The following is a 25,859-nucleotide window of genomic DNA, read 5'->3' on the forward strand; positions in this document are numbered from 1 at the left end:
ATTCATTCTAAACATTTTCAAAGTTCATTTTAATTATAATTTGCATGTATGTGTATTTAATTTTAATTTTCATTAATAAAAAAATAAAATCTAAAGAATAGTAAATTTATAATAGAAAATACAAATGATTTCTTAAAAATTAGTGCAAAATAAATAATTGAAAGATTTTCTGATCCTTCCAAATACATCAACGTCCGCTCATGAAGTATCAAAAATATCCTTCTTGATGTTTGCAAGATTTGTTTATCTCGCTTTTTTAGTTAGTGTGCGACGAACATACGTTTGTAAAAAGAAATTATTGTTAATTAAGTGTACATTCAAAAGTTTGTGTTTTAGCTATCGGAATTCAAGCTGGCAAATTGCCTAAGATCAGAGCCATAAGAGAAAAGAAGAAGAAGAAGTATCTCGCTTTTGACGAGCATAACCTCATATTTTAACAAGAAATGAAGATTTCATTTATGGCTGGAATTATTAGAATATTTTCAACATCGACTCATAACAGTCCTATAGAGTTATACAAATATTTAATACGACAGTGTAGAAAATTACCTAGCGGCCCTCGAGAGCATTATCAATTTATGATTCGTCAAGTAAGTACTTTAAAGAAACTAAGTTAATTAAAAGTACTAAATCGTATTTACTTTTAATAAATCTAAGTGTTCTTTGATCTTTTGGTGTAAATTATATTACTCATTTACTTATTTTAGAGCTACAAGCAGCATGTCAATGAGCAAGATAGTGAGAGAATCAAACAAATTATAAGTAGAGCTTATGAAGACGCAGACTGGATTCTAAAAAAGGTAAAATTAAAAATTTATATAATGCTATTTTAATATTAATTTATTTTAGTATCTAGGTAAAAGCAATTGAGCAAAATGTTTCCAGTACCATTAGCCACAGGTAGTGAACAGATCCCAGTCTCAGTTTTTTGGGAAACAGTCTTGCTGTATCACAACAGACCATATTTAGTGAACAAATTAGTTACAGCCATTACTAAGATTTCTTTGTATAAAATCGATTGCAAAGGTAGTTTCGATCATATCAATGAATTATTTACTCTACCTAGTATATTATATGAACGAAGAAAACTGAAAGAATTATCAAAAGAAACTATAAATGATGATTTTATCAAAAGTTTTGTTGAGTGTTATGATAAAAACTTTAAGTTGGATAAAATAAATGAAGAAACCTTTCTGGATAATTTCAGTGGAGTTTATATATCAGTTCAGGTTTTAATATCAAGAAGAAGTACTGATCATAAAGTTTTAGAATTGGCCATCTTCGATAAAGATACCAATTCAGCTGTATTTTTAACAGCTTATGAAAATTCCGAAGATATGTTAACACCAAATTTTCCATATCAATTTAATTGGAAAAATGGATGTTTTGGGTAAGAACTTATTAATGAGGTTAAGGTTAAATTTAAACTTATGATCTTTATCTAACAGCATCTTTTTTTGAAGTACAAAGTGTTTCTTTAATGTGTGTAAATATAATAAACTAATGATTTTAATATTGTTCTAAAGCTATTTTCTTGTGGCATTTTAAATTAATTACTATTTAAATGGGAATAAGCCACAATTAAAGGTTAAAATACGTTTATCGACGTTTCAATTTCCACTTCGGAAATCGTTGAACGATTTTCAAAGTGGAAATTGAAACGTCAATAAACATATTTTAACCTTTAATTGTGACTTATTCCCATTTAAATAGTAATTAATGATTTTAATGCTCGCGCAATAACAGAAGAGATGGAAAGTAGCCCAAAAATAGCAAATGAAGAAGTGATATATTATCTTAAATAATATTATTGTTCAGAAGCTATTTTCTTGTAGCATTTTAAAATAATTACTATTTTATTGGGAATAAGCCACAATTAATTTAAACATCAATAAACTTGTTTTAACCTTCAATTGTGGCTTATTCCCAAAAAAATAGTAATTAATTAAATATAATGTTTATATGGGATTAAGCCACAATTGATTGTAATGAAAATTACATTTTATAATTATTGTTGTAAATGTTTGGATATCCACTCTGGAAATTGTTTTCAAAAAGGATTATTTTAAACTAGGGAGGTATTCGTATTATAACCAAAGTTGTTTGGCAGTTATATAAATAAGCTAAAGCTTTCTAAATAATAATGCAGTTCAAATATTTACACATGTTAATAACACCCTCGGGATACTGCATTTTATTTTTGATGTTATTTGTAACTTTTAGACTCAATCTTCAGAATTTTGAAGACGCAGATACCAGCAAAGGTGAGTGGCTAGCTTTTACCTTGTTTCCAAAGCTTCTCAAATGGTCAGAAGCTGATAATAGTAAAAATACTATAAGATCCCTATCATTAGTGGCTCTAGATGAATACTGCGTCATATATGAACGATTGAAAAGAACTTACGTAAAAGATTTGCTAAAGGTAATTTTTTTTTGTAAAGTATGCGTACAATAACTTAATAATTTTAACTTAGCTATTTAATGAATTAATTGTGGATTTAAATTTAATTTCTTCATTATAACAGAACTTTTGTAAGTAATGTCTCTGTCACAAGATAATTTCATCTTTTCCTATAAGAACACTGTTCCTGCTTCTTCTCATATATTTGATGTTCATTTGCAGTAATGTTCGCAATAAAACACGTGCGTCGTGATATTTTGGGTATTGAATCATCAGAATTTATTTTGACTTCAACTTTCTTCGGGGATGGGATTTCGTTCCAAAAAAAGAAAGCGTGGAGTTTCCTACCAATAGCATATCTTCAAGCTGAATGCGTTTCTACCTCTGGTTTCAATGTTTTCAAGAGATACATTATCCGATTTGCCTTTTAAAATTTTTTAGAATTCTGTATACAGTTCTCGTCGACACTTTAGTCAAATCACTACACAGAGTAACTACATCGTTGACCAACATACTTTAATTTCTTTCACGGATTCCAAAATACACATTGAATATAACAGTTTTTTCTCCCATCGAAAAATTTGGGCATCGTTTATTTTGACTGCTCTCGCCTTTTATATTGCTCACTAAAATACGTGTTCACTGCTTCGATAATCTAATGAAATAATTAGATCGATTTCAGAATTTTATCTCACGCCAAAAGATGTAATAAAATTTTACGACTTTCTTTCTTCGCTGTCGAAAAAAACTACTGTGTAAAAAATGTAAAATATTTACAATGTGTGTTTATGTAAATCATGTCCTGTTTACTGCAAAACAACTGAATCCCTGAGTTGCAGTCTTTCATCGACGATCGCGGTTTTAGGGAGGTTTAACTAGTACCTACTTACCTTCTTCTTCTTCTTTTTATATAGACATGACTGTCTGTTTTTCAATGTGCCTCCAGTAAGTTGTCGTTTTCGTGAGCTTCCTACTTATCGTCTTCCTATAGGGGAACCGTGTCTTGCCGTCTTTACTACTCTATTTGTTGTCATTCGGCTTATATGATCGTTCCATTGTACTCTTGTATTTCTTACCCAGTTCTTGATGTTTTCCACCTTGCACCTACGTCGTATATCTGTACTTCTAGCTCTGTCCCATAATGTCTTACCATCATATTTTGTAAGTGTTTTCATCTCTGCTGTTTGTTTTCCACAATGCTTTGTGGACTTTTTTATTTCAACCTTCCTTTTTCTTTTCTTTCGTAAAGGTTTATTGTGGTAATTGTCTTTTTACTAATATATCGATAGAACTGTAATCATGATCTTCAAAATTAGTTTCTATTTAATTCTCTTCACCTTCGGAGTGTTCTTTGGTTTATTCCAATTCGACGGTCTGGTAAAATCATTCTGTGAACTACATCAATATATGTTGAATATAATTATATTTTTATCATTCATTTATGCCATTAAATTAATATATTTTTAGGACTGGATAGATAAGGCCAAAACTGACCCCCAAAAATACATCTTTGAAGATATTGCTATATCCGCTTATCTCATTTGTTTGTGGCAAAACTACCATAAGGAGGAAATCAACTTTGTTGATTGTGGCTGTGGGAATGGTCTCTTAGTATATATATTAAATCAAGAAGGCTTTAATGGTTATGGTATTGACATCAGGAAGAGAGCTATCTGGGATATATATCCAACAGAAACCAGATTAGAGGTTCATAATTTATTTATTAATTTAGCATAATACATTTTTCACAAATACTGTATAGTTGTACTTCACAAAGTCGATCGGCTCTTTGTAATTAAACATATTTAATCTTAGTTAACACTCTACTAACGAACTACTTTCTCACTAAAACGTTTCTGGTGTGCTTCGGCAAAGAAATCCGGTCGGTTGTAAAAAAGAATAAATCAAATGTGAATTTGAAGATATCATTGATTTACTACATTTATTTTTTAGGTAGGAACTGTTACTCCAGACTCATCTTTTCCTGATGCTACATGGCTTATCGGCAATCACTCAGACGAATTGACACCATGGCTACCAGTGATAGCACTTACGCATTCAAGAAAAACAAATGTTTTTGTGATCCCGTGTTGCCCGTACGACTTTAGCGGTGAAAAGTATGTAAGGAAGAATACTAAAGTCAGTGTATACGCAGATTATTTGATCTACATTCAGGATATTTTTGAAAAATGCCAGTTTCAAGTCAGTGTGGACAAATTGAGAATACCGTCGACTAAAAAAATTTGTTTAGTTGGCTTAAACGGTTGTTCAACTAATGAAGAAGCTGTGAAGGTTCTTGAAGACGTACAACCTTTTATTGAATCTAAAATGGCGAGCGGATTTACTGCTAGATCTAACACAGAAGCTGTTAGAAACTGTACACAGCTGAAAAGGGAACTTACCGATCGGTTAATTTCTTTAATAGTCGATTTTTTGCTAAAGAAGGAAGATCTTGTATTGAAGAAAGATGGACAACTCTGGAACAAAGGTCTCACCTATCCAATCGCAGATTTAACATCGATTATATCTAGCGAGGACTTAAAAGCCTTAAAACTACAGTGTGGTGGACTGCAAACCTTGATGAAAAACTTCAGGTATATATTCGAAGTAGTTAAAGGGACAGTCACTTTGCGCCTGCCAACAACTTATGATATAACTAAAGAAAGGTATAGGTCAAAGCCTTGTTGGTTTCAAAAGAACCATCCTCAGGGTTGTTTTAATACAGCTGAAGATTGTAGTTATAAGCATTATGTACCATAATATATTTTTTAAAAATGCGTTTTATTTTTGTAATTGCCTTACCCCTTTCTCATTCTTTCACATTATCATGTTTCAGGGTCGGACTGGTTAAAAAAAGGCGCCAACCTTAACTCTAAATAGAAGACGCCAAACCTGCTCTCCTAAACTTTTTTGAAATCCTAATGCATGTAAAGCAAATCAATTTTAAAAATAAAATAGACACTTACCGTTTGATTTCGTTACAATGTTCCACCATTCGCTGATAGGCATATTTCTGCCTCTTAGCGTCCTCTATGGCTCAATTTTATTTGTGAATTTTTAAGTTTAATTTTACACACACGCTTACAGAGATGGCAATATGTAAAATCGTTATTTCTTTTATTTCCTTTGAAAGGCTTCTTGGTATGGTAATATATATTTAAGTTAATTAAAGCATGCAAGGATGTATTGTTCTAAACGAATTGTAGTCTCTGTTCATTCAGGTACCATTTGACTCTCTCTAAAGTGTTATCGAGAGGATTAAGGAGATAAAAATACGTGAAATGGAGCAAACATGTTTTATTTTTATTTAAAATGCCTCCTCATAAACAATTTAACAAAAAATTACATAGTAGCTTTGTACATTAATAATACTGTCGACAAAAACACATCCATTCAGCTTCAAAAGACGAACACAGTAGAAATATAAAGCTTAGAACACAGTAAGTACTTCCATAATTACAAGCTCATCTTATATAATCTCAATTTATTGAGACTTTACCTATTTTGTGGAGTTTGAAACTCACTCGAGAAACCTTTATCATCTTTTAGATATATTTGTTCAGAGATTTTAAATATTTCGAGTTACCTAGGTGATTCTAATCTGTAGTGGGAACGCATATTACAACATGGAAACTGACATCTAAGTCATTTTTTTTTTAGGTTAGTCATGGTTTTTTGTATTCATTCGGGATCTGCCCGCTAATAACATTGGTGGATATGTCCAAATTGATCCATTATTTGTGGGTTTACATTTGACACATACCTTGTCTTTAAATGGCGATTATATTTATTTTACTACAAGTATAATATAATAACAGTATGTAATAAGAGTATGAAAACATAAAAAGCATTTCTATACACATATCCAACAAAGACAAACATATATATACTCAACAGTGTTATGTAGTTTCTGTTTGATTTAACTAGTTAATAAGATATCATATAGATACCGTCTAATTTTAATAGTTTCAGTGTCACCCCCAGATGAAGTGCGATATGGACTGAAATGATCCCACCAAAAATATGCAAGCTTTTCGATTAAAGGCATATGTTTTCGACTATTCATCAAATATACGAAGCAGCCTTAATCGAATTAGAATTAGGCATGCTGTAAGCGTACATAACCTTCACATGTGAGGAAAACAATCTACTCCAAGCTGCAACGGTTGAGCTCCATATAAAATAATCGGAAAACATATGAATTCTTCAGTGTTATACCTTCAGGACTTGAATGGATAGCTGAACTAGATTTAAAGATGTAATTTGACACTAAAAACCGATAATGAGATACGAGACAAATGAACTACCATACTTTTGTACATGTGTGTAGAATAAAGATGACAGGAACTGAAGTTCAGGTGTATATAAACTCACTTGTGGTATATGTTCAAAAATATATATAGGTCAGACAGACAGAAGTATACAAAAACGTATAAGTGGACACAAAACAAGGTTCCCGAAAGGAAAATTTCACTTTTACGTGTGTAAATCATTTAGTGATATAAAACCATGAGCTTAACTAAATTTTTTTAGTTGCTAGTACTATAAATATCGAACAAGGTGTTTGTTTAATGTTCACATAATTATATAAAATGTATGTTCAATAAATAGGGGCGATTTCATGTATGGGAAAGGTTGTTAGTATTCAAAATTAAATTATTGGAAAGTACTTATAGCATTCTTATTACTTTTCACATCTTTTTGTCAACAGGAGTAGTGAATTCATGCAATAAAACAATTTTACGAAATGAATATAATGCAAAAATTATAAAGGAAAATGATTATACACAAAAGATTCAGGTATGTATGTAGAGTGGTATGTGCAAATAGTGTCTATTCGCGGCCAGTCAATGGGTAGAGACGCCACAGCAATTGTCGTAGCCCCGCAAACAAGTAGTATGTAGGGAGAAAAATATATTTTTTGGTAATTTTCTTTTTCATTATATTCTCCAAGTCCCTTTCAATGCTGAACTCTGATTTCGTCATCACTTTTTCTGTACATATTGCACTTTCGACTGCAGTAATTCTCAGACGGATCGTTAGGCAAATATACCATACAAAAATAAAAGAACATTTTTTAAATTTGATCCACAAATCGTCTGGAATGCATTTCTCAGCACGTGAATGCTCTTAGTGAGGTGGATCAATGAACGATGAGACCTGTTGACATATTGGTAGATGGGTATTTGTTATTCTTGAACGAGGGGATTTTTTAGAGTTTGTTATTTTTATACACCTTAGTGTTTAAGCTATGAAAATATTATACTGGGATATTATAAAAAATGCACCAAGCTGATGAAAAAAAAATATATATTAATGGAGATAGTATACGGACGGCTAGGTCGATCATTTGAATATCTTCGTATGTGTCTACCTATTATAAATCTACAAGAAACATTTAATAAGAATGAAGAAACCAAATGTATGATTTTGCTTTCTATAGGTATCTATACTCCGGTTTTTTTAGGTCTAACTGATCAATGAATAGGCGTCACCAAGTGGTGAGACCCTCCCACCCTTCACCGACTCTAGTCACCCGAGAATTCCAATTCAAAGACGTAGATCCATTCTGTTCTTTTCACATCTGAAATACTTTTCTCGCTAGCTTATCTCGAACCATGAAGCTAGTAAACTACTCACTCGAAATGGGTCTGCCAGCCCGCTGTCATGGATTTTGGGTTTTATATGTGGATTATAACCCGCGAGAGAAAAATAAGTCCATGCCTACGATTATATAGATACAAATGTCCTCAATGTTGGACTAAATATTCTTCTTTGCCAAAGTATTTGAATAATTTTACTAAAATACCGACGATTTAAGATTTAAAATTCTGTCTTTTTGAGAAAAAGAATAATTTTTGAGGTCATCGTTACACTTATGCATGTTCAGTGTGGTAATTCGATAGAAAATTTATAAATAAGGTACTATGGTCCAAACTATCTTTTATATAATGTTCATAGCAGATCACGATTCCAGGTAATTATAGTTTTTAAATTATTGTTAGTCGTCGCCAGTTTTCTATCATCTTGAGGTCGCCGACGAATATTTTAAAGTACTGCCTTTAATAATTGGTCCTTCGAGCCGGTATAAGGACGCTACAGCGTTGTGTACGCATAATATGGTTCTTATGATCTCAAAACTATTGTAAAACAGTTACGAATCCTTTCCAATTCGCGATATATAATAACCACGTCAACAATCATAGTCAACGGTACTAGTGAACTTCCAAAGTGGAAATAGGTAGTGTTGTTTCGAACAGATCCTTTCGTAAGATTCGGCGTAAGTCGACATTTAAATCACAATAGCGGAAATATTAAAATACCGCATTTAATTGTTATGAATATAGATATGATTGCATTCTTTAACATTTAAACAATATTTACATTGTTCCAGTCAAAAAAAGAAAGAAATACGATCTTGGTAACCGTGAAGACGAATTACTGACTGAGATCTGGTCAGAATCTCCCATCTCTACTTGTAATGGATAGACGCAAGCGCGACTGTGACAAGTGACACGATTCATTTGTTGCATTCCAGCTTTTATAAAATATTTTGCTGTGAATATGCCAGAACTAAAAAAATAAGCTCTTTTTTCGGCGTCCAAAGGTCAAAACGAAATTGATTTTAAAATTTTGGTTTATTCCATCTGTACCATTGCCGCGACCACAAAATAAAAACAAAAATTAAAAAACAAAATTGTATTTCCTTGCATAAACCCACTTTACAAACAACATACAGATAGTTATCGAAATGTTTTAGAGGGAAATTCGCAACTTTTGATTATGTACATAAAGATCGGTTACTACGTTTGCCTATAGTAACGAATGAATCTCTTGACCTAAATACTTTATTTTACTTGTATACAAATTGCAAAATTGTTTTTATAATAAATCGAGTTAATAAATTACATCCTCTGTCACTTTGGGGATATTATAACCTTCCCCGTCGTCTCCTCATGACCCTGGTATTTCGGTTTGCCGTGCGTGAAAGGCAAGTACCTGTACTTTATCATGTGCTGGAAGAAGAAAACAAAGATTATTACTTTTATAGGATGGACATGATGTAAAACAATAGTATTCGCTCCGTGCGTGACTGACGCGACACCTACCGCCTTCATCTGACTGTTTTGGAGTCTACCAATTTTCAGGTTAAACATATGACATTAATGACATATGTTTGACATTGTTAAATACAGGCGAAATTGACAATTATTAATAATTAACTTTTTAACTATATTTTTTCAGTTTATGTACAAAATAAATGTAGTATTAAAAATTGGGTTTCTAAAAATTCATTAATTTATTTTTTCAACCCCAAACGGAAAAGAAAAGTTAAAAATCTAGTACTGGCAAATCAAGTTTTTCACGTGAAAGAGCATATAATTAAAAACAGTAATAGTAAAAGTTGTGATATAAAAGCTAAAGTCATCAGGCACTCTGCAGTTAGCTTGAAGCCTTATAAAATATCATTTAAGGTAAATTATTTAAATATTTCAATTGCATAAAAATGAGGTTACGTGATATTTCCTTTTTCATATTAATAGCACGGATCCATCTTTTTCTTTTCTCTAATTTATATGTAATCTTTGGGAACCTATAAAAACTACACTTACTATTTTTGCTATTATTAGCACAACTAAATACGCAACATGTATTTGCACACATTTTTGATAAAATTTATGCGTAAAAAGGTAGGGCCAATTGTGTCATATTTCGCCGCTACGCACGCTGGCATCGTTTCAAGGTACCCCTACCATGGTCACGCACGGAGCGAATACTGTAATAAGTATTGAGTGATAGAAGTTGGGTATGCCCCAAGAGATCGGATACTCTTGGAACATACCTCGTAAATACTCAATTTATCAAGCAATAAAACACTGTAATATTTTTGACATGGGAATTTCTATTAATCTATGTAACATGCTATGATATAGCTGCCAATTTATGTTGTATAGGATAGGCACTGGCGAAGCGTCCATGTAACCATTGGTAACAGGTAAAAAAATCTCGCAAATAAATATTTTATGACTACTGTAATTCAATAAATAGCCAACTAGACGCACGAAAATATTGACAAGTTGATGGGACTGGGTTGCACGTTACGTTGTTACCACTTTTGTTTGTGGATACGCGTGTTGGTCTGTCGGCTATCGGTCGGGACCAGCTCGTGTCTGAATCTTTTGAAAGCGAGAGAGCGTGCGCGCGCATTGGATATTAGTAGGCTTGTTACCATTTTTTGTTTTGGTCACTTTGGAGTAAGTACCTATTACACAGTGTGCGTGCAATTAAACTGCGTAATCGATCAACTACTTGAAAAGTCATTCTCATTGTATAATTTTGAAGAAAAAAAAGGAGATTATTGAAAATGTAAGACCAACACAATATTTTAAATAATTTTTAAGTTTAAAGTTTCAATTTCCACTTCGGAAATCGTTCTCAAAATACAAACATTAGTAAATTAAACAAATTTTGTTTTTTGTTACTTAGTGAAAAATTCTTCTAATAATTTAATTTTATCTGACTCATCTATATTGACAATTCAGACATACATTATACATTTTAAAGTAGACGACTTTAAAATGATATTGCCAATATTGTTGAGTTGCGTTCCTGGGACGACTTTACTTATAAGATAGTTCATTCGAATTCATGAAATCAACTTTAACTTGAGAATATCCGTCAGAAAAGATCATAACATGTAATTCGTCTTTAAAAAGACAAATACATGCCATGATGACAGTAAAACTCTCCTGTTAGTGATTCCATAGTAAATTATGAGGGAAAAACCAGGAAAAAACCTCATAATACTATCTTGACATGGTAAGTATTTGATCGTGCATTTAGTTTACCTTCAATAAACACCAAATTCCGATTTTATATGTTTGTTATTAAAAAACATAAATGATGTATTCTCTATATGTTACTGACTTACCAATACTGGTATTTTCCTTTTAATAACTTCCTCTTTCAATATGGGTAACCAGATCCTACTACATTCTGCCGAGGAATTCGCGACACAATTGGTCTCATTTAGCATAATTAGAGCCAATAAATAATAAAACAATCAGTTTTATTTAGGTGAAATATAAAGGCCATTAAATGTTAGAATAAGTGAACATCAATCCTATATTAAAAATAGAGAATTTGATAGATCTCAAATATGTAAACACGCATGGGATAATGAACATAGGGTTCAATGGAATGATTCAAATATAGTCCTGAAAGAAACGGATGGTAAAAAGAGAAAAATCAAAGAAGCGGCTCTAATTATGCTAAATGAGACCAATTGTGTCGCGAATTCCTCGGCAGAATGTAGTAGGATCTGGTTACCCATATTGAAAGAGGAAGTTATTAAAAGGAAAATACCAGTATTGGTAAGTCAGTAACATATAGAGAATACATCATTTATGTTTATTAAATAACAAACATATAAAATCGGAATTTGGTGTTTATTGAAGGTAAACTAAATGCACGATCAAATACTTACCATGTCGGGATAGTATTATGAGGTTTTTTCCTGGTTTTTCCCTCATAATTTACTATGGAATCGCTAACAGGAGAGTTTTACTGTCATCATGGCATGTATTTGTCTTTTTAAAGACAAATTACATGTTATGATCTTTTCTGACGGATATTCTGAAGTTAAAGTTGATTTCATGTAATCGAATGAACTATCTTATAAGTAAAGTCGTCCCAGGAACGCAACTCAACAATATTGGCAATATCATTTTAAAGTCGTCTACTTTAAAATGTATAATGTATGTCTGAATTGTCAATATAGATGAGTCAGATAAAATTAAATTATTAGAAGAATTTTTCACTAAGTAATTTAAAAAAAAGGAATAAAAAAAAAATCAGTTCGATATTTTAAATTTAGCTGTTACAGTGAAAATTCTTGATTATGCGGTTGCAAGAAAAATAAGACTGTATTGTTGGTCATATCTCAGCGGCGAAGTCCACGATTTAAATAGTTTTAGAGATTTAAAAAGAAGACATGAAGTTTTCCCGTTACATGTAAGATGTGTAGCCAATTTGATCTAGTTTGGCAAAACAAGAATCGAAAGTTCTCTTAACTAAGCTTTTAAAACAAATATTACTAAACATAATGAAATTGTAAAGAAAAAAGATATATCGTTTGCACACTTATTGATGCCGTATGTTTTTTGGTCAAACAAGAATTAGCGTTTAGGGGTCATTTTGAGGGCGATGACTCTGACAATCGAGGCAATTACAGGGAATTGTTAACATTAATTGCCAAAAAAGATCAAAAAGTTTGCCAATATCTAAAAACATCAACTGTTTTTTCGGAAATTTCAAGTGATGTACAAAATGATATTATTGAAGCCATATCTACATTTACGATTGAAGAAATTAAGTCAGAAATTACCGAAGCAAGTTTTGTAGCTGTTATATTGTATGAAAGCACTAATGTTTCAAACCAGTCACAACTTTCTGTTGTATTTAGATATATGTTTGCCCCGACGGTGATGTTTGTGAAAGCTTTTTGAAATTTGTTAATGTTAGTGAAGAGTGTTCAGCGGGACCGTTATCGCAAATTTTGTTCAGTGTGTTAAATAAGTTTCAGTGTGGAAATACACTAATTGCACATACTTACGATGGTACGGCTGTAATGAGTGGGCAACACAACGGCCTACAAAAACTAGTTGAAGATAAGTATCAAGATGCAATTTTTGTTCATTGTTATGCGCATAGACTCAATTTGGTTTTACAGCAATCAGTGGAACATATTAAAGAGTGTAAAATTTTTTTAAAACTTTATCAGGGCTTGCTACATTTTTTTCAAAATCCTCCAAAAGGGCTGCTACTTTGGATAAATTAGTACAAAAACGTTTACTCAAATTAGCAGCAATAAGGTGGATTTATGCTGGTAAGACTCGTTGAGGCTGTTTCTTGTATTCGTTCAGAGCTTCTCGAACTATTGAAAGAAATGCATACTGACACAGCTACATGGGATGGAGAGACACGAATTTGTTGGAAAGGTTCTTACATTACATTGTAAGAACTTGATTTTAATTTGTTATTTAGTTTATTTAAGGTTATTCTACCAAAATTAGAAGTTTTGTTTGATATTTTACAAAAAAAAAAATGTATGAAATTGGATTTTGCACGAGAAAGGTTAATGAATTTCTCGAATTTTTGCAATTAGAGCGGAATAATTTTGAGTCTATGGTTAAAACAAGAAGATTTTGTAAATGATGATGTCCCCAAACCCAATAAGAGGCAACGAATTACCAATATTAACGATGATAAAGGGACGTCTTATTCACGACTTTTTTTTTGAAATTTTTGACACTACTATTATTCAACTTAAAAATAGGTTTTCTGATTTAAAGAATTTAAAGTGTTTGGCACTATATTTTGAAAATTCTAAAATTTATGCAAACAAATTCCCAGATAGCGCCTTTCATCAAAGCTATATGGACAAAAATTGGACACAGTATAGTTAAAAACAGCATTGACAGTTCTTTATAATGATCCAGACTATATTCACAAAAATGTACAAAAATTGTATCAATATTTAAATTCTTCAGAGTTTGTTAATGCATTTCCTGAGCTTTCAAATTGGCAAACCTATTTTTAACAATTCCGGCTACAAGTGCATCTGTTGAAAGAAGTTTTTCAGCAATGAAACGGATTAAAACATGCCAAAGAACTACCCAATTGCAAGATCGAATGTCGTCACTTTCTTTAATTTCCATTGAGACACGCTTTGGATTAATGACAACACCCTCTTTTTATGATTTCGTTATTAACATTTTTGCAAATAAAGGAAATTGCAGAATTGAATTAAAATATAAACGATAGTTTTCAAAATAAGTTTATCTTTTTCCTACTTGTTCGTTTTTAATTTGAGTGTCTTCTTCAGGACTTCCGAGGTTTCAGTCTCCCGAGCCCCCAGACGCTACGAGACTGGTCACTAATCACTACATTACCTCTACTGCATTACAGTATAATTTAGGGAGTTGTGGGTTCATAAGATTGAGGTATTTCTGTTCTGGTGAAATTTTTTAACGCCAGTTTAATTTGTTTTTGATGCTTTTCTGTCGGATCTTTGTTAATGGTTGTAATATTTCCATTTTTTAAAAAATCTATTGTTTTGTTATTATATTCTATTTTATCTATAGCAATAGTAGTGTTACCTTTGTCTGCTTTTGTAAACACTATGTTGCCTTCTATTGATTTATTTTTAATTGAAATGGCTGTTTGATTCTCTTTGTAACAGGACTTTTTAGTTTCACTACACATATATATATATATGTAATAGATTTTGCAATGACACTTTTTTCTATATTGTTGGCAGTTTTGTTTAACGCTACTTCACATTCTACCCCTAAGTATTCTAAAAGTTTTTTGAGTATGTTGAGGCAAGTTGTGTTTAAATCCTTTCTCTAAAAGTTGTATATCTATTACTCAATTTAGTATCTGTTAATTTTATCAATCTTTTGAAAAAACTATGGTTCGAAAAACGTTGTATATTGACTATTGGGGTTTTTTACTATTGCAAATTAGATCATTTAATTTTTTACACTGTATAATAAATTTTTTATCTATTATATTACCTACTCTAATTCTCAAGAGATGCATAACAAAAATAGCTCACTTAAGAAAGGCACTCTGCCGAAACAGCTGTAGTGATAGTAAATTATAAACTCAATAAACCACTGAGTTTTCAGTGGTTTATTGCTTGAAAAAAATGAACTTCCATCAAGTAACGGTTGAATCCATTACAAGTTTAATTTATATTTTTTGGGAACAATATTGAGACTTACCCTTATTTGCCTCTTCATAGTAATACAGAACAAAGTTATAAAATACATGACTAATATTGGCCAGAATACAGGTATGTTGAAGCAATCGAAGAACGTACAAATTAAACCAATGAGTGTACTCTTCGTCACTGAATACCAAAATTTGAATTCTGGTAGTCTTCTTATGAATGGCCTGAACTCTTCATTGGCTCTAGTGGGTAGTTCGGGACCGCCTTCGTCGCCTAAAACACAAGACCCAATAACAGACAGAAAAAGGTATCCAAGTGTAAGATAGCTGTATCAGTATTATATAAGATCAAGAAAAGTAATGTCAAATAAATACTGTCAGCAGTGGCAAACTTGTTGTGTCGGTCTAAGCAAGTGCAGAGGAGTTCTGAACTAAATCGAACTAAATCGAAGCTCTTCAGTGTTCTGTGCATGTCAGACTGGGTAGAGAAGTTTTGATTCCTGACAAGGCGAGTCACAATGCCTAATTGTGAATAAGCTATAACCAAATAAACGATGGGTCAACTGAGAACATCAATGTAATTAACTGCATGCTTGTTGATAAAACATATTGGAATTTTGTACTTGGCAACGCTGGTCCACATTGTTTAAATAGTGATGCCGGTCGTCAACTGTCACTTGTAACCTTATTTAATAATGTAGCACATGTTTAGTTTTAATTCTTATAGGTTATGGATACAGACAAAAATGAAGAACGAAAAAGAAAAGATGAAATATAAAAATAAAATGGCTAATGCAACTGTCTAAAAATGAAACAGTTCTCAAGTTTCAAGGATTTAAAAGACTCGTTGTAAATCAAACGGGGCTTAAAATAAAACGCTACAGGAGCGATAACGGTTTAGAATTTTGTAATGCTCAGTTTAGAGCTCTACTGTTTAAGAATTCAGGAATAATATATGAAACTACAGTGTCATACACTCCTGAACAAAATGGTGTACAGGAGCGTGCCAATCGCTCGGTTGTGGAAAAGCTATGGCTTTTGCTTACTGATTCTGGTTTGCCTGAAGCCTATTGGACAGAAGCAGTGGCTACTGCAATATATTTAAAAAATCGTAGCCCTACTACAGCTGTTAATGGGACTGTTCCTGAAGAATTATGGACTGGTTCCAAGGTCGATTTGAGTCACTTAAAAATATTTGGATGTAAAGCTTATGCTCATGTACCTAAGAATTTTGGAAATAAATTTGATGTTTATCTTGAATCGAAACTCATGATTATAGTAGGGTATTGTGAACATACTAAGGATTATAGATTGGGTGATCACAATTGTAGAGAAAAAATATAAAAATGTAGAGATGTTGTATTTTTTGGACACATATTGTATGGAAAGAATTCAATTTCAACTCAATCTGAGGCTATAATAGAATCAACTCCTTTTATTGAGGAATTTAATGGAAATATTGGTGATAAGTCTATAAATGATAAATCATTTACCATCACTTATGATTATTCAAATGAATCTGATAATCAAGAATCAATTGATGCATATGTAACAATTTTTTCTGATTCAGATGTAGATTGTACTGATGAATCGGAGGATAGAATAAGACCACGCAGGGAGAGACATCCACCAGATTGGTTAACAGATTATGTTACCTACCAATTAGTTCTTATGGGGAACCTGTTACAGTAGAAAAAGCTTTAAAGGGTAACAATCGAGATGAATGGTTTCAGGCCTTGCAGTGTGAATATAATTCACTTATAGATAATGATGTGTGGACTTTAGTAGGCAAGCGAAGTAATAACCATATAATTTCGTCTAAATGGGTTTTCAACTCGAAAACAGATGCACAAGGCAGTACTCTCGATATAAGGCTAGATTAGTAGCTAGAGCTTTTTCTCAATCTTACGGAATAGAATAATTTGACACATTTTCCCCTGTGGCTAGAATCTCAACTCTAAGGTTATTGTTTGCTTTATCAGCTCAGTTAAATCTGTCTTAACATTTTGACGTTTTAACTGCTTTTTTTGATGGGGAGCTGAAAGAAGAGGTCTATATGATGCAACCTGAGAATTTTATCATCAGGGAGAGGAAACAAAACTTTGTTTGCTGTTTACTGGCTTCTAGGGCCTAGAATGATAAGATTAATCAAGAACTAAGTAAGTCTGGTTTTGAAATATTAAAAAATGAGCCTTGTTTTTTTTAAATAGAAGGAAAGTGTATTATTATAATAATTTTGAATGTTGATGATTTCTTTGTTATTCACAATAATGTATCTATGAAACAAGAATTGTTAAATGATCTGAAAAAACAAATTTAAAATAAAGGACTTAGGAGAAGGTAAACAGGTTTTAGGCATTCAGATATCTAAATGTAATAATACAATTTATCTAAGTCAAAGTAAGTACGTTCACAATTTTTTGAAGAGATTTGGATTCTTAGATGTCAAAGGAGTATCCGCTCCATTGGAACAAAATGTAAAGATACCAAATCTCGTTTAAATAATGTTCCATATCAAAGGATTATTGGTTGTCTTATGTATTTGGCTGTGACCACAAGACCCGATATTTCTCATGCAGTCAGCATGTTGAGTCAATTTAATAATGGTTATAGCATTGAACATTGGCATCAATTAAAGCAATTAGTTCGTTATGTAAAAAATACAGCGAACTTGGGAATTTCTTTTACAAAAACTGATTGTTTTATTCTTGAAGGTTTCTCTGATGCTTCTTGGGGCGATACTTGGGAAAGTAGAAAGCAAAGAACTGTTGCTCTTTCATCTTCAAAAGCTGAATATATCGCAGCATCAGATGCTTGTAAGGAAGCTGTATATTTAAATCGTTACTACATGAAATTTGTAAAGATTACAAAACTGCAATTGCGGTTAAAGCCCAATAAAAATAGCAAATATTATAATACCACAAGAAAATAGCTTCAGAACAATATTATGATGTTAGCGATTTGCAATTTGTTCCCGGTACCAAATTGTTCCAAATTATGTCCATTGGAATTTGAGTAATGTTAACCATTTGTTCCCACTATTTGTAGAATAGGCATGCTTAGGGAAGCTTATGAATAGGGAAGTATGAACATCGGTACAAAACGATGGATATTAATAAATAAAGAAGTAAAACGAGTACCCCCCGTTCAGCCAAAATAACAAGTACTTTGTAGAAACGATACCGATAGAAAATGAATTGTGTTCAAGATTAATTTTAACGAAATTTTTAATAATTGTTAAACAAAATCACAAAAAAAAACTACTTACCATCAAAGTCCATCGCAGGATCGATTTTTGGTGTGAGAAATGCTATAAACAGATTTAAATGATATATACCTAATGCATACGTGACTATATACCAGCCCTGAAAGAAACAATCCATTTATGTAGATTAGTTATGGTTGAAAATTTGCATAATAATATAAGATGTTTACATTATTCCAATTGTTAAAATTATTTCAGTCTCTCTATTGGAAAAATGTTACCAATCATTTGATTCTAGTGAATTGAATCCACTGCCACAATTGAGAAAGTTATGATTCAGTTAACAATGACTCAGTTACCAATAGCACTATACAAATATTTTATACGGAAGGACCAAATTGACGGGAGATGGTTCTTGATAATCCTCAAATGACACCCAACTCTTATTAATGGCTCCACCTGCTGCACCCTGGCCAAATGTACAGACCTACTAGTTGCTAAGTGGAAGTAGTCAGAGAACTAAAAGAGTATCTACTGAACCTGGCAACGGAAAACCACCTCATTGATATTATATTTCGACAAGTTATGGCAAGATACTTCAGTGGACGACAGACATACTCGCATTGGACAGTCTCCCAGGTCGCCAGCAAACAAAATCCATACTATTTATAAAATTTCTTGATTTATTGCAGCCTGAACAAACAATTTGACTTCGTAAGTCCTAAGTTTTCACCCAATATGATCAGAACTCTATATTTGAACTCTTCATGTAACTTTTTATCGATTGATATAGATTTCACTAATTTTCACCATTTTTTTAACGTTGTAAAACGGGTAAAAACAATATTCCGGTGTCCTTTATGAATCAGAATTTTGTTTCTGGGATGTAGAGGTATTATTATACAGAATTTCTTCAATTCATTTCTGATTTCTCGTAGTATTCATTTTTATAGCTTGTACAAGTTAATCACGCTGTGTAACTGAGCCTTTAGACTGAGACTATTACTAGTTATTCTAACAGTTTCGACTTAAAATTTATGAATCATAATTATTTTTAAATAAAAGCGTAACAATTAAAATAGATTTTGAGTGGGTGCCATAAACCGATGGACAAAACTAAAAGCATTGGCAAGTAAAGCAGTGCAAATTTGTCTTATTGAGCGAGAATCAATAATTGTGCCAAATGTCAAACAAAATTAACAAATGGTACACCCATCATAATTGTCAGCATTTCAACAACTATCATATCTCTATCAATTATTGGAATATCCACCTTAAATATTGGAGATGGCTCCAAGTCAAAATTATTTATTTTTTAGTTCAAAAATTACAATCTGATAGAAGAACGATAGTCAAGTTACAGAAATCTGTAATGCAACATTTTTCGAAATTTATTCTATTCTATTTTGCTGTGTATATATTTATGGCACCTACCTCGAATCGTAAATAATTCAAAAATTAAGCAAATCAACTTAACTTATACAAAACCTCTCATTGGATAAATTAAGTTCGCAGTGTTTACCAAAAAATGTAGCTCTGAAGTGGTGGATAAGGCAGATTTAGAAAAGACCTATGTTTACATTCACCTGTCTTCAGTATAAGATATAACAGTTTAAAAAACAGATCAAAACAAAGTGAATAATTTATTAGAATATTTATTTGTGATATATATATATATATATATATATATATATATATATATATATATATATATATATATATATATATATATATATATATATATATATATAACTAACCAGATATTGTTAGGCAACATTGATCAAAATTTTAAAAAATTATATTGTGTTTGGTAGTCCATAGTAAACATATCCTAGTCCTCTTAGCACATCTCATCCATTTTGACATAGCAGGTATAGCAGGGTAGTCTGTAATTTCTATATAAAAGAAATATAAACAGTAGTTTTGGATATATATTTGTAAAATATTTCAATGTTTTCTATAATATTGAGGATTGAACCAAAATCTTACAAATGATAGTTCAAAATACTACAGTTTGAAGCATCAGGTACTCCTTTGTTACTTAGAATCCTACAACATCTTTATATAAATTTTTGAATAAAATCCTTTATAAAAAGGTATATAAAGAACCCAGTTGGGCTATGTTAAATTGACAAAACGTTTTCGGAATAAGTATTCCATCATCAGTGTCTAGTTAATACATGGATGTAGTCACTAAATATGTGGGTAAAAACCCTTTAAAAATTATTAAATGAAATTTAGTTTACATTATGTCTAATTTACAATTAAGATGGTAAAGTTACCGTTGGATTGGTAACATGGCGTTACAATTAAGATGGTAAAGTTACCGTTGGATTGGTAACATGGCGGTATAATTGTAAATTAGACATAATGTAAACTAAATTTCATTTAATAATTTTTAAAGGGTTTTTACCCACATATTTAGTGGCTACATCCATGTATTAACTAGACACTGATGATGGAATACTTATTCCGAAAACGTTTTGTCAATTTAACATAGCCCAACTGGGTTTTTTATATACCTTTTTATAAAGGATTTTATTCAAAAAAAATTTTAATATATGGTATACAGCCAAATACAGGAACTTAGTTTCCTTGTGAATCTTTATATAATTCAAAATTTCCCCAATGACAATGGCTTTATAAGACCTAATTATTTTACTGTTAAACTTCATCTTTTCTGGTATATATGCTCACTACTCTGTCTGATCTACTTGTTTTTCAAGCTAATTGGTAATTTATGCTTAAAATATCAGGTGGCTTCTTTACGATCATATTAGCACATCTAACAAGCTCTATTATCGAATGTTCACCACAGTTTTCTCTAAGGATACTCTCACAAACATGTGCATAGGTGCATAATTGCTATATCACACATGAATAAAATTTTATATATTATTTTGGAAAATATTTTTCCTTCAATGCTGTTGGAGGAAAGGTGAGTGTAAAAATAACTAGGTATGACTATTAATGACTACCAATAAAAGTTCGTGATTTGTTTAAATGGTAGCTATTTTTAATGAAAAAACATAAAAATATTACCCTAAAAACATGTGTCCACAAGCTTTCACCAATACCTTTAAAATACTTATACTGAAGATTCCCAACAACCTCTTTGTCCCAAAAACGGATTGCACATCAGATTGATTTTTATTTTTTATTTGTTAAATTGTCTTTTGTGTAATAACAAAACGGAATTTTTTTCCGAACTTTGAAATAGTCCAAGACTATTGCAAGTTTTTTAGTTAATTATATAAAATATATTTGAAACAAAATTGTCTGTTTTAAATCATTCGAAAATTGCAAAATGAAGTACAGTAGATTCATTTATACATCAATTATCTGAATGTCAATCAACTGAATGACCGCTATTCCAAACTCCTGAAAAAGCATAGTCCCAGCATATTCTGACAGATGCACAAGACGCAAAATGATGAAACTTACTTCAAACACGGATTTAGATGATGCTGGTTTACTCAAAAAAAAATTCCAGAGTGAACCTATTTCTGATTCTGTGTGAAAAAGCAGTTAAATTCAACTAAAAACCCAGAGGGCTGTAAAATTTTCAAGCAAGTACAGTTATAAATAAAAACAAAAATATAAAAATATATTATAAAAATTATATATATTAAATATATATATATATATATATATATATATATATATATATATATATATATATATATAATATATAATATTAAATATATTATAAAAATACAAAATAATTTAAGTTGAGACATATCATTCATGAGCTTCAAATACAAGGATAAAAACTGTGCTGATTCATCAGTAGCAGATTCATTTTAAATTAAATTAACGGAGTTACTGAAGGAAGAAAATTACATTTACAATGCAGACGAAACTGGGTTCAATTTGAAAGCTTTGGCATGAAAAACTTTTGTGTTACCTCGTGAATTAGCAGCACCTGGACCTACAATAAGCAAGGATCGTATCACTGCCTTAGCTTGTGCTAATGCAACTGGCAGCCACTGATTGCCCATGCTTGTCATTGGTAAAAGTATGAAACCACAGGAATGGTTTATAGAATCTTTTATGTCTTCTGTTAAGCCCATCAAATAAAAAATGGTAAAAGAGAGAAAACATTATTGCTTCTTGATAACATCCCAACTCATCGATGTTGAAATGAAAAAGACCTATCCTTGGAAAACTATGTCACCTAGCCGCTCGTAATTGGGGAGACTTGCTTTTTTTAGCATAAGTAATTAACACTTACAACATCTTCAATTTTCGTCAATATTGTACCTAGAATATGTTTTGTTCCAAAGACTGCACTTTTTTGTTTAATTTCTATTTGCCATTAAAGATATAAATACATATGTATGTATGTAAATATGGCTTTCATTCACCCGTAGATAAATATGTATGGATATATCAATACAGTTCCAAATCGGTTTCAAAAAACCGATTTTCCAAACACCCATGCCCCATTTAGTTCAGATAATCGATGCTCTACTGTATTCTGAAAGCAATAATTTATTAATTAAGTGTGACTTTTCCCTATTAATAGGATCAAATGTTATAGTTTATACCATATGTTTAAGTACAAAAATGTGATCTGATGGCACTCAAAATAACCCAAAGCATGAGAATGAATAGTAAAAAGTATTGTCTTGTTTGTATACCTGTGCCAATAGCACTCTGGCTAAAAACCCGGCTATGAGAAGTATGGCAGCTACCCATCTACCCTTTCGCCAGGGCACTGTCTTGTCCACCACTCCTTGGTACCACTAAAATACAAACAGAAAATTAATATTACCTGCTTGCTAACTATGCGCAAACCAAATAGTAAGAGGAGAGCTATGCTGCCACCCCATCTAGCCCTTGTGTGAGGAGTCCATGAATCCAATAAGCTCTGGTGAATCTGAGATTTGATAGGTTTTATTATTAGAGAAGTAACAACAAGGTCTAACAGTTACATGCTTTATATTTATACAATATTTATCCTGTAGAATGCCAAAAAAAATGTAAATAATGTAAGTAGTTATGTGTAGAAACTATTTATTAGTAACACCAGGATATTTTTCTGCAAAATTACTAACTTTTCAGACTTGCATATTTGAATGTGACAAAATATTGATATAACATTGCTATTTAATCATAATTTTAATTATATTAAGTATGAAAAGAAATTATAATTGTTGTAAATGAAATCAAGTATGAAATGTAATAGAATTAAGAGAAGTCTTTAAATTATGGAAAGAAAAGTTGTAACACCAATAATGGTATCCAAAAATGAACTATAATGAATATAGGAAGACAATGAATCATTGAGAAAACAGAATAATATGATACATAATGGCACATACAATATACATAGATGAGATACATATGTCATCCTAGGAAATAGTAAATAAAAGAAATAATTCTCCCTGATTATAGAAGAGAGGGAAAAAGACCATGAAAAATGGTACAATAAAGTAGAAGAAAACCTAAGTGATTTAAGAATGGATACATTGAAGGAAACTAATAGCAAATAGAGAAAAAACGGAGAAGTATATTCTATCAGACAAAACACAGTAATCACTGTACTAATCAACCTTGTTAAATTGGACAATGTGAGTTCTAATTTATTAAAATAGCTTTCATTTCTATGCTAGGGAAATGCTAATACATCAGAAATAAATTATAAATGAAAACGTTTTTGGGGAATCCCCCACTAATTTCTGAGGGACAATTCATGCTTATACAATAAGAGCACATATGTCTGTACAATGTAATACTGACTTACTTATGATAAAGAGAAGATGTGTGTGTAGTAAATAATTTTTTTCAACCATAAAGTAAAACAAACCATTGTTGTACACCCAAATGCTTACATTTTATTGTAGTATGACATTAAATATTCCCAAAACACCATCGCAACCTAAGACTATTCCTTTTAAAATTACTCTTCACAATGTTTTTATGTAAGTTCTCTAATATTATTGCCTGTATATAAAAATTATCACTCTTATATTTCCAAATGTTAAAGAAAAAGTTCAAACAATATTTGTTTTATTAGCTTTTACTTGGAATTTTGGAATTTGATTGAATATTCATGGTAATTCATAATTTTAATAAGAAGAAAGATATTTCTCCCATAAATAGAACCAAAATGATACTTTTGTTCCAATAAAAGTTAAAATTAGTTTCCCCCAATATATGAATAATAGAAACATGCAACATTAATTAATACCTACTTCTAAATAACCTTGGAATACAAGTGAAACAACATCATTATTGATAGAAAATAGCATAAAAATTATGCTAAAAAACAGTATTTACTAAAAAATGTTTTTACATAACTGAATTGAAAAACTTACAAATTAGGAAAATATATCAAAAATTTATATATGTCAAAAATTTAAAAACCATTTATATTTGTATTCAAGATATCACAGTGAATAGGAATAGATAAGATAAAAACTGAAAAATTAAGTGAAAACTAGTACCCTGGTAAATTAACATAAACTAGCAAACATTTAACATACAATAAGTTAAATAAAATATGTCTCAATTTCAATGTTTTATTAGTTATATTCAAATTCAATTTATTTCTAGATCTGGTGCACCAAGATTACATTAATATACAGGTCTGTGATAAGCTTATCAAGAATTAGACCATAAACCCTTTGAATTAATAATATAACAGTAATAATAATAAGCAATAAATCTTAATAATTGCAACAGATTTCAAATTACATAAAATACTTTCTCATTTGATTCTGTGATACCTACTGACTCATCAAGTTTATGAAATATACTAACAAATTATGCTTAAATACATAATATTGTTTCTAACGTACAACACACACACAGGTTTAAATATTGTCCCCCTTAAACTTAAACTGAATAAATCCAACTTATTATCAAGTTATTTAGGATGACGATATCGACATCAGAAACAGTAAACTACAAGCTTACCTGTGATATCCTGGTGCATAGTTGAGAAAATACATTTTTCTTCGAATTTGAAGTTAATAATTCTTCTTCCATATTTACGAAAATTCTATTATCCTAGAAATTAAACAATGTTACCTTCTCAGATTTTTCTAAAACTTCATTTCAAATTTGTCAACACAGGAAGTTTTATTTTGGGATTATTTTAGTACAGATATTTAGGAGACGCACTTTAAACGTAATACTTTGAACTAACCTATTTATTTTCCAGTAAAAAATTATTAATTGAAGATTGAAATAACTTAGAGTATTAATCCATTTTTGTACACGTCGATCCGTCAAACCCAAAAAGCGGTGGCAACTGACAATTTGTCATAAATATGTGTATCATGTCATCATGTGATCTTTATTTAAAGATTTAAAAGACTAAATATTTTTGCAATAATCTTATTATCTATACCTTCCTTTTATCTCAGAATTGTTTTTAATTATGTGCTTTTACTTTGCGATTGAATTTGTTTATTTTGAGCTTTTCGAGCAACTTCCTCATGAACATTGACTGAAAACGTGTTAAAGCAATGTAATAAAAAGAAGATAAACTTGACATTTTTTATG

The 25,859-nt window shown here is 31.0% G+C and overlaps 2 protein-coding genes across 5 annotated transcripts; one reads left to right on the forward strand and one right to left on the reverse strand.

Annotated features, from left to right (window-relative positions):
- Nucleotides 1–542: 542 nt before the first annotated feature.
- LOC140441039 (probable tRNA (uracil-O(2)-)-methyltransferase) lies at nt 543–5,178 on the forward strand. 2 transcript variants are annotated; one of them, XM_072531443.1, is made up of 6 exons: nt 543–590; nt 708–800; nt 850–1,390; nt 2,224–2,422; nt 3,869–4,108; nt 4,355–5,178. In XM_072531443.1, the coding sequence occupies exons 3-6, from the start codon at nt 876–878 to the stop codon at nt 5,159–5,161; spliced, it is 1,761 nt and encodes a 586-aa protein (XP_072387544.1). In that variant the 5' UTR covers nt 543–590; nt 708–800; nt 850–875; the 3' UTR covers nt 5,162–5,178. The 2 variants fall into 2 exon arrangements, with proteins under 2 accessions (XP_072387544.1, XP_072387545.1); XM_072531444.1 differs by having other exon boundaries at nt 549–590; nt 857–1,390.
- Nucleotides 5,179–8,415: 3,237 nt separating this feature from the next.
- On the reverse strand, nt 8,416–25,647 carry LOC140441040 (protein RER1). 3 transcript variants are annotated; one of them, XM_072531445.1, is made up of 6 exons: nt 25,501–25,647; nt 25,269–25,361; nt 22,988–23,092; nt 18,408–18,504; nt 15,193–15,413; nt 8,416–9,417 (listed from the first exon to the last, which is right to left on the reverse strand). In XM_072531445.1, exons 2-6 carry the CDS (start codon nt 25,338–25,340, stop codon nt 9,319–9,321), a joined length of 594 nt encoding a protein of 197 aa, XP_072387546.1. In that variant the 5' UTR covers nt 25,341–25,361; nt 25,501–25,647; the 3' UTR covers nt 8,416–9,318. The 3 variants fall into 3 exon arrangements, with proteins under 3 accessions (XP_072387546.1, XP_072387547.1, XP_072387548.1); XM_072531446.1 differs by lacking the exon at nt 22,988–23,092 and adding an exon at nt 23,122–23,226; XM_072531447.1 differs by lacking the exon at nt 22,988–23,092 and adding an exon at nt 23,122–23,226 and having other exon boundaries at nt 25,269–25,606.
- Nucleotides 25,648–25,859: the final 212 nt, after the last annotated feature.

Source organism: Diabrotica undecimpunctata, chromosome 5, assembly GCF_040954645.1.
Source record: "Diabrotica undecimpunctata isolate CICGRU chromosome 5, icDiaUnde3, whole genome shotgun sequence".
In the NCBI taxonomy this organism is placed as follows: domain Eukaryota; kingdom Metazoa; phylum Arthropoda; class Insecta; order Coleoptera; family Chrysomelidae; genus Diabrotica; species Diabrotica undecimpunctata.